This window comes from Corvus moneduloides, chromosome 18, assembly GCF_009650955.1.
Source record: "Corvus moneduloides isolate bCorMon1 chromosome 18, bCorMon1.pri, whole genome shotgun sequence".
NCBI classification, from domain to species: domain Eukaryota; kingdom Metazoa; phylum Chordata; class Aves; order Passeriformes; family Corvidae; genus Corvus; species Corvus moneduloides.
Window position 1 is genome coordinate 5,871,042 of NC_045493.1, and position 9,812 is coordinate 5,880,853.

The following is a 9,812-nucleotide window of genomic DNA, read 5'->3' on the forward strand; positions in this document are numbered from 1 at the left end:
ACTGGGGTCCAGGCTGAGGACGAGGCTGTCTATTTCTGTGGTGGCTGGGAGAGCAGTGCTGCTCAGGGTCTTGTTGATGCCGGGGTAATTCTTTCTCTCCTCTTCACTGCTGAACCTTTCCCTGTGTGGGGAAGATCTTCAGAGCATAGGCAGTTCCTACCCTTGGTGCCTGCAGCTATTGTGGCTCTTGCTTTGCAGGGTCTTGCCTGCAATTCTGTCCTCATGCCACATCCCATCTGGTGGCCATGGTGTGCTGAAGATGTCCCCATTGCTTTGTCATGCATTCTAACCACACAGAGCTTCTCACTGCCTGGGGCCCCCCTGCCTTGCAGTCCCTGGCTGCTGGCCTGGACGTGGTTCGTGCCGGTCCATGGGCAGGGGTGTCTCCTACTGCCCCAGACTCTGGGTGTCCGCAGCAGGCCATGTCCCCGGGCTGTCCAGCCTCAGTGCCTGGGATGAGGAGTGCCCCAAGGGGCAGTGGGCAGGGAGAGGGTCAGGCTCTTGCTCCAGCAATCCCTCAGGTGTGCCTGGGGTGGGGGCTGTACCCAGGGTGTCCCACATGTGCCTGAAGATAGAGTTCTCCCATTACTCTTCTCCTGCCTGGGGAGGGCAGTGCTGCTGGGGCACTGACTGACACTCCCCCCCCCCCCCTCCCCAAATCTTCTCTTTCTGTCCAGGTTCCCTGGTCCAGCAGCATCGTTGACTCAGCCGTCCTTGCTGTCAGCCAACGTGGGAGACACCGTCAGGATCACCTGCTCCGGGGGTGGCAGCTACTATGGCTGGTATCAGCAGAAGGTCCCTGGCAGTGGCCCTGTCACTGTGATCTATGAAAACACCAAGAGACCCTCGGGCATCCCTTCGCGATTCTCCGGATCCACATCCGGCTCCTCGAACACGTTAACCATCACTGGGGTCCAGGCCGAGGACGAGGCTGTCTATTTCTGTGGTAGTGCTGACAGCAGCAGTGGTGGCTATGTTGTATAGTGACAACAAGAAGTAGGAAGTGAGGATTCCAAAGCTTTCCAGACTCCAAAACTAAAGAAAAGAGTTCAGCCCTCCTCCCTCCTGGCTGGCTATGGGGCAGGTCCCTGTCCCCTCTGTACAGAAATGGCTGCAAATGTCCTTCTTTCCTTATCCCACAGAACTGGAGGCTCTCTTGCTCTCCCTCATGTCTGAAGGTCATTGTCCTTATCCCTACAAAGATCAGTGTGGCTTCATTCCCAAACTCATCACTTCTTGCTACTGATGACCATGTCCTCCTCCTGCTGCCTCTGTGCTGGGACGCCTTGGGCTGTGTCACTGTGATCTATGGCAGCAACAACAGACCCTCAGGCATCCCTTCACAGTCCTCTGCATCCATATCCGGCTCCTTGGCCACGTTAACCATCACTGGGGTCCAGGCCAAGGACAAGGCTGTCTGTTTCTGTGGTAGCTGGGACAGCAGCAGTGCTGCTGATGTGGGTGACGATGCCAGTGAGTAATGGGGAAGTGAGGCACAGAACCCAGTGTCAACAGAGGAAGGTTTTGAGCCATTTTTCCTCGTGGCCAAACAAAGCTGTGACAGTGGAGTTGAGGCAGTTCCCCTGCCCGAGGACAGGACTGTGCACAACAAGGCACAGGAGGTGACTCTTTCCCCTGTCCCTATAATAGGAATGGCACTGCCTCATCCCCAGCCCTGTTACCTTTTGCTTCGCTAGCCCTCTTGCTGCTCTGCTGCTGAAGCTGCCGCTGCTGCATTGCTCTGGGCCAGCCTGGGCTCTGAGTGCCCCAAGTTTCTGTAGCCATGACCGGGTCCCTCTCCCTCATTGGACCATTGGGCTCAGGAGCCCTGTGGCACTGCCTGGGCAGGGATGTGCTCCTGGGGCAATGGCTCACCCCCATCTTATTGCCTTTCACCTCTCCCTCTCCAGGCTCCCTTGTCCAGTCAGTCGGTGCCAGCCAACCTGGGACAAACTGTCTGGGTTATGTGCTCTGGGAGCAGCAATGAGTATGGCTGGTTCCAGCAGAAGGTCCCTGGCAGTGCCCCTGTCACTGTGATCTACTGGAATGACAGGAGTCCCTTGGACATCCCTTGGCCATTCTCTGGTTTTGTGTCTGCCTCCTGAGGATCACTGGTGTTCAAGCTGAGGACGAGGTTGTCTATTACTGTGGTAGCTTTGACACCAGCAGCAGTGCTGATCTCATGGTGAAACCAAGCCACAGGCAAGCGAGATTTTGAGTGTCAAAAAGGCCGGTTTTGGTGCCTCATTCCACTCCGCCGGGCATGACCACCTCTCCAGCTTTGGACTTCTCCTTTCCTTTCCTCGATGTCTTCCCTTTGTGTTCCATGTCTCAGGGCTGTGACTCTGAGCATGATGTGGCACTGGAGCAGGTTTTCCAGAGAACTTGTGGATGGCCCATGCCTGGAAGTCTTCAAGGCAAAGTTGAATGAGGCTTTGAGCAACCTGGTCCAGGGAAAGGTGTCCCTGCCCATTGCAGGGGTGTTGAACCAGATGGTCTTTAATGTCCCTTCCAACTCAAACCATTCTATGATTCTATGACTGTGTCCCCATGGATTGGGCCCTGGTGCTGCAGAAGCCCTTGCCTGGGCTCATCCCCACTGCCCAATGTCCATGTGAGGGGCAGAGGAGCCTGGGACAGTGTTAGGAGCTGCAGCCCGTGGAGCTGCCCAAGAACACCTTTGCCACATATCTGCTCCACAGCCTGAGTCCTGCCCAGGGCCCAGCAGCTTTGCAGCCACCCTGGCAGCTCAGGGCTGGGCGTGTGGCCATTTGCCAGAACATGGGAGCCTGGGGTACTCGGGCTGGGCATGGAGAGCTTCTGCTGCAGCCCATGGCTCTCATATGGCTCTGGCTTAGCTGTCCCCAGTGTCCATGTCTCTGCAGCAAAACACCTTGACCTGCTCTGGCAGTAGCAACAATGCTTATGGCTGGTTCCAGCAGAAGGTCCCTGGCAGTGGCCCTGTCACTGTGATCTACAGCAGCACCAACAGACCCTCGGGCATCCCTTCGCGATTCTCCGGATCCACATCCGGCTCCTCGAACACGTTAACCATCACTGGGGTCCAGGCCGAGGACGAGGCTGTCTATTTCTCTGGTGGTCAGGACAGCAGCAGTGATGCTGCCACGGTGACATGCAGCAATGGGGAAGTGATGCAAAAACCTCCTGCTATTGCAGACATCAGTCAGGAGTCTCGGCTGTGCCTGCTTGATGGGGAATTAGGTCCCCACCATGGCCCTGCCCTTGCTGCCCTGCACTGAATGTGGCTGTGCCTGGTGTCCCAGCCTGGCGTCCCCTTAGAGCCCCAGGTCTGTGCCTGTTCCCTGGCATTTTGGGAGGGGATATACAGCACTTGGGAACACACTCATCTCCATGGCCACATTACCCATGGCTGGCAGAGGAGGAGGAGAAGCAGGAGGAGGCTCTCACTCTTCTGGCTGGGACACCAGTGGTGATCAGGGCCATGGTAACTCCCAGCATGGGAAAAGAAAGACACAAGCCCACTGTTGCTCCAGTGGCACACTCTCAGGTGCTGCTTGCTGCTTCCCAGACACAATGTGGAGCAGCATCTGTGCCTTTGTAGCAGTTCCTGCCATGGGACATGTGCTCTGCTCCAGCAGATCCCCTCTGTGCTGCTCACAGGGAGACAACCCTGCAGCCCTGCCCTGCCCATGCCGGATGAGCTCCTGGTGCCCTGAGTACCCTGGGGACAGCATAGTCAGGGACAGGGAGGGTCCTGGGGGAGAGGGAATTTCCTGGGGTGCAGCCGCTCTTTGTCTGGGTTGGGACTGCCAAAGATAGCCACAATCCCTGTGCCCCGAGTCAGAGCAGGGCTGACCAGGGGCTGCCCCAGCTCTGGCTGCCTCTGCTGAGCACCAGCACCTTGGGCTCATGATCAGCTCATGGGGAGGCATTGCTGGACCCCGGGGCTCGGTGCTGGCCTGCTCCCATTGTTCTGGGGTGTGAATGTCTGGGAAGAGCAAAAATCTTGGTCTTGAGTGGTGGATCTCAGCTGTCAGAAGAAGAGTCAGGGGCCTGGAACACTCATGGGAGGAAAAAATGCCAAAAATAAGTTGGGCAATTGTGGAGCTTGGCATTATTCCAGCCCCATCACTGGGAGCTGCAGGTGATCCTGCATGCCCTTGCCCCAGTGCCCAGCTCTCCCTTCTCCTTAGGCACTGCAGCCACTCAGCCTGGTCTGGGGACAGGGGCGTCTGTGCTGTTGGGTTTCAGGCTCAGAGCTGGGAGGTGTCCATTCTTTGTGCCTGGGGACAAGCCCTGCTGCATCTGGGGTGGAGGGGCTGGGTGTGGAGCGGGGAGGGATGTGCGGAGAGAGGCGCAGGCAGGATCCGGCCGTGCCCGCAGGGTCGGATTTGCATGGAGGGGAGGTGTCCTGGGCGGGCAGGGGCTTAAAAGGGAGTCAGGGTCCACGGCACAGCCCCATCATTCTGGGGACACTGAGCTGGTGGGATTGAACCATGGCCTGGGTCCCTCTTCTCCTCGTGGTGCTCGCCCACAGCACAGGTGCCATGGCCAGACTCGCTGTGCCTGGACGGGGCCTTTGGGCACAGGGGCCCCGTCCTGCTGCCCAGGCAGGTCTGTGCCCCTGGGACACTGACTGAGCCCCGTCTTCTCCCCTCTCTTCTCTCCCTCTCCAGGTTCCCTGGTCCAGGCAGCGCTGAATCAGCCGTCCTCGCTGTCGGCCAACGTGGGAGAGACGGTCAAGATCACCTGCTCTGGTAGCAGCTACAGCTATGGCTGGTATCAGCAGAAGGTCCCTGGCAGTGGCCCTGTCACTGTGATCTACTACAATGACAAGAGACCCTCGGGCATCCCTTCGCGATTCTCCGGATCCAAGTCCGGCTCCACGGCCACGTTAACCATCACTGGGGTCCAGGCCGAGGACGAGGCTGTCTATTTCTGTGGTAGCTATGACAGCAGCAGTACTGCTGCACAGTGACACAGAGCAATGGGGAAGTGGTACAAAAACCTCCTGCCTCAGCCATCCCTTGGAGCCCCAGGACTGTGCCCATCCCCCGTCATTTGAGGAAGTTATGACCTCGCAGCAGCGCTGCCATGTCCCATGTATGTCCCATCTGCCTGCAGGCAGATTTGTCCTTTCACTGTTCCCTTGACCACAGAGGGCCATGCTCCACGTCACTGGCTGACCCCCATCTTCTTCTCTCCATCCTCTCCCTCTCCAGGCTCCCTGGTCCAGGCAGTGCTCTGTCAGCTCTACTTGGGGATGGGACAAGCCATCAAAGTCATCTGCTCCATGGATGGCAGCAGCTGTGACTGGTACCAGCCTAAATTTCCTGGCTGTGCCCCTGTCACTGTGATTCTACTACAATGACTTGGGACTACTGGACATCTCTTCACAATTCTCCAGATCCCAGTCCAGCTCCATGAGTACAGTACCCATCTCTGGGCTCCAAGCCCAGGACAAGGCTGTCTGTTCATGTGGTATCTACAAGAGTGGCAGTGATAATGTTACCATGGTGAAATGGAGCAATGGAGAAGGGGTACAACGTTCTCCTGCCGTGGCAGGGGCCAATTAGGAGTCTCTGCTGTCCCTGTTTGATGGTGGGGCAGGTCCCTGGCACGACCCTGCCCTTTTCTGCCCTGTGGTGAATGTGGCTGTTCCCAGTGACACAGCTCCATCGTTACAGCCGTTTCCTTGTCATTTGTGGATGAGAGCAGATAGGATAGAACTGAATAGAATATTTCCGATGGAAGAGGCCTTCAATGATCACATAGTCTAACTGCGTGGCCACTTCAGGGATGACCAAAATGTAGGGCATTGTCCAAGTGCCTGTGTAACACTTGCAGGCCTGGGATATCATCTAGCTCTCTGGGAAGCCTGTCCAGCGTTTGCCCACACCCTCAATGAAGAAGTGCCGGGATGACCTCCCAGCAGCCCTGTCCCTGCCCTGTGCTCCAGAGCTACTCCTGATCTCCCTGGCTGGTGCCCAGGGCCCTGCCAGCTGCCTGCCTGCCCAGCTCCCAGCCCAGCTGTGCCAGGAGCTCCTGGACCATCGCTGCAGGGGGCTCAGCTCTCTGGAAACGGAGGAGTTAAGGATGGACCCTCTGTGCCCTCTCTCTCAGGGCTGAGCAGAGCTATGGGCTTGAGGCAGCTTTGTGTCCCCACTCCATGGCCATTGGCTGTGAATGGCCTCCTGCTTGCCCCATGCTGTGCAGGAGGTGACCCTGTTGCTGTGCAGTGCCTGGCATTGCTTTGCCATCAGCCCCATCACCTCATGCTCCTGCCAGCCACAGCCTCTTGCTCGGCCAGGTCTCCTCATGGGGTCCTGGCCTTGGGCTCAGGCCTTGGGCTCAGTCTGGGGCAGTGATCCCTCTGTTCCATCAGGACCTTCTGGCACAGGAGCCCTGTCCTGCAGCTCAGAGAGGGCTGTTCTGGGACACTGACTGACTCCCTTTTTTCCCCTCACCCTCTCCACATTCCCTGGTCCAGGCAGCATCGTTGAGTCAGCCATCTGTGGTGCCAGCCAATGTGGGAGAGACTGTCAAGGTCTTCTGCTCTGATGGCAATGCCAAAAGCTACTTCAGCAACACCCTGCTGCATCCAGCACAGCCTCTGTGCTCCTCCATGCTTCTCCGCAAGGATAAGAGCAGGATTGAGGAGTCCCCCTGTTTTGTCCTCCCAGAAAATGAAACTGAAACCTCATTGAAGCCTGAGAAATGCTCAGAAAATGATCATCCACAATAGAGGGCACTGGCTCAGCCAAATTCTTTGCATAGACAATTTCAGTGATTTTTTTTCTTTTTTGGATAGTTTCTGGCTTTGCACCAAAGCATAAACTTTCCCAGAGGCAAAGCAAACCTCTGAAAGAGAAAGTGTCTCAAACTACAAAATCTTCAGTGTCACCTGTTTTGTAGTGAGCTATTTATATAGTTCCTGTGACTCAGGAAGTTCACTGACTCTGCTTCTTTCTATAACCACTTGCACAAACCACACCGTGTGAATATCTGGGGGTTCAATTTACGTTGGTGCTGTTGGCATTCAGTGGTCCAAGCTGAGCACTGAATCTGCCAATCTGTGGGATTGGCACCACACTGGGGAAATGCTTTTCAAAGCAGCAGCCAAGCCTTTACAGGGAAATTTGAAGTTTACTGGTTTTAGCTGGAACTGATTCTGGCTCACCCCTTCCTTGGCTATCACAGCTCTATGTAGGCATCTCTGCTTTTTGCCTTTTCATATTTTTAGGGTAAATATTAATAAAAATAAGTTGCCTGAAGAGACCTTCAGCTATTAGCTCCTTTGCTGGTGGTGGGAGCTGCACTGAGAGCCGAGCCAGGACCAAAACCCCACAGATACAGCTGTGCCCGCACCTTCATCCTGCTGTGTCCATCGGGACATCTCCATCCCATCACCTTCATTCCACTGCATCCATTGGGATATTTCCAGACCATCCTCTCCATCCTGCCACATCCATGGGGCCCAGGATTGCTCTGCCATGAGGCAGGAGGTTTTTGTGTGGCCCTGTGTCACTGTGTGGTGTATTCGGGGCCGGGACGACGTTGACCGTCCTAGGTGAGTCGCCGACTTCCCCTCGGTCTTTCCTTCCCCACCGCGGAATTTTGACATTTTGTCGATTTTTGGTGATTTGGGGTGTTTTTTCTCGGACTTGGCGCCGGGCTGGGGTCTGCCACCCGTTCGGGGCCAGGCACTAAGCCCGGCGTCGGGGGCTCTGTCTCGTCCCTGCGGACTCTGACGACTCTGTGCACGCCACTGAGGATTGGGGGGTATTTTCTCAGTCAAAAAGTCTTCAAATTTGTCCAGGAAATGTGTCTGAGGTTTCAGGGGGAAGGAAACTCAGGTTTAGGTCTGTAAAAGAGGTGATTTTTGTCTTTGTCAAAGAAATTTGTCAGTCTAAGTAAGTTAAGTCCTCAACTCTTAGTCCTGAGGACTAAGTCTGTCACCCCTGGTGAGGGGCAGGGATGCTTCTGCGGGATCCCATGGCCAAGGGTGCAGGTGCCATGAAAGGACAGCCTGTCCTTGGCTGTGAGCAGCCCACAGCCACCCCTGACTTCACATTAAAAAAGCATGTCCCTGGAATCTTAGATAAAAGATTCCAGGGGTATCTTGAAGAGCCCGCCATCCAGGTAAGAAGTGTCAAAAATGGAGATTATTGTGCTGAAAATGCTGCCAGAAATGCCATTTGTCTGTCTTTGTCTGTAATTTTTAAAAGAATTTGGCCAGAAATCCCAATTTGAACCAAATTACTCAGGGCTAAGATCGAGAAAAAATGTTCTTTGACCATTTCTTCATCAGAAAGTATTTAATGATGGAGTCATCCTGGTTTTTGAATGGAGATAGAGATAAAAAAAGAGGTGAAGATAGAAATAGAGACAGTGCACATTGGAGAAGGCAGCAGAACCACCTCAGAAAGACCAAATATCTTTTTTCTGTTCTTCCTTTGGGTGATTTTTAGTGGTAGTTTTTCAGAGACAAGTCAGGAAATGTCTGAAAGCAGAACTGGGCAGAAAACAGGAGGGTTTGTCTGTGAAATTTTGGGGTATATTTTTAAAAATTGCCTTGTAAAAGGAGAGAAATGGCTTTAAGGCAAAAAATCTGAGATTTAGGGATATATATATATATATATATATATATAAATGTCTTTTTATATATATGAGCTATAGAAATGTATAAATATTCATGTTAAATGCATTTTATAGAATTATACATCTATTCACATGATATGGACTACATAAGTATGTATATTGTGCACTTTATATGTATTATGTATATTAGCTGTATGTATCTATAATATGTAATACGTATATGCGTGTGTATGTATATATACTGTATATAAAACATATATACAAGTATATATGAGATGTATGTATATGTATATTACACATATATGCACATATTTTATATATATATATATATATATATATATACACACACATATATCCCAAATTTAAATACATTACAGTTATGCATTTTAGGCTCTTGACTGCGGGGAAAGTGGGGAGTTTCTGGGTAGTGCCAGCAGAGCAGGCAGGGGCTGTGGTAGGGGACAGGGCCCTCTCTGACCCCGCACCACTCTCGTCCCTCGCAGGCCAGCCCAAGGCCGCTCCCACCGTCCACCTCTTCGCGCCATCCTCCGAGGAGATGACATCCCTGGGCAAAGCCACCCTGGTGTGTCTGATGGAGGACTTCTACCCGCGCTCCGTGACAGTGGAATGGGTGGCTGATGGCAGCACCATCACCAATGGTGTGGAGACCAGTCAGCCCCAGCGGCAGAGCAACAACCAGTACATGGCCAGCAGCTACCTGTCGCTGGACGCCAGCAAGTGGCAGAGTTACAATTCTGTCTCGTGCAAGGTCAGGCACGAGGCTGGAAATGTGGAGAAGACCGTGAAAAGATCCGAGTGCTAATAACCCCGCCCTGCCGGCCCTTGCTGGCTCCCTCCCTCCTCCCCACTTCTGGGAACAGCGGCTCCCCCCGCTGCAGATGTCTCTGCTCACGTCCCCCCGTCCCCTGCTCCTGTCTCCCCACTCTGAGTGTCACACAAATAAACACCGACACTGAACTAGCGCTGGCTCAGCATCCCTGTCTCTGTGTCCTTCCAACGCGCCCGTTCCCCACGCTCTGCCTGGCCCCAGCCCAGTGGCACCAGTATGGAGGGTGGGATGGGAACATATACATGTGTACACACACACTCATATTGCAGGGGCTCTGTGAAGCTTTTGCTCAACTCTGGGGGGCCCAATGAAACCCCCTGGCACTGCCAAGACCAGGGAATGAGCAGCCTGGGGCACCTCATGCGCTCATTGAACACGT

At 54.1% G+C, this 9,812-nt stretch overlaps 1 long non-coding RNA gene and 1 gene segment (V, D, J or C); one reads left to right on the forward strand and one right to left on the reverse strand.

Moving 5' to 3' along the window:
- LOC116453200 overlaps positions 1–9,578 on the forward strand; it is a 37,963-nt gene extending 28,385 nt beyond the window's left edge. Inside the window, 2 exon segments of the C gene segment in view lie at positions 7,515–7,552; positions 9,087–9,578. Of these exon segments, the coding sequence occupies positions 7,515–7,552; positions 9,087–9,406 (358 nt within the window).
- On the reverse strand, positions 4,861–7,649 carry LOC116453208. The gene is made up of 2 exons (XR_004243709.1): positions 7,511–7,649; positions 4,861–4,946 (listed from the first exon to the last, which is right to left on the reverse strand). It is a non-coding gene; the product is annotated as an uncharacterized LOC116453208 (long non-coding RNA).
- Positions 9,579–9,812: the final 234 nt, after the last annotated feature.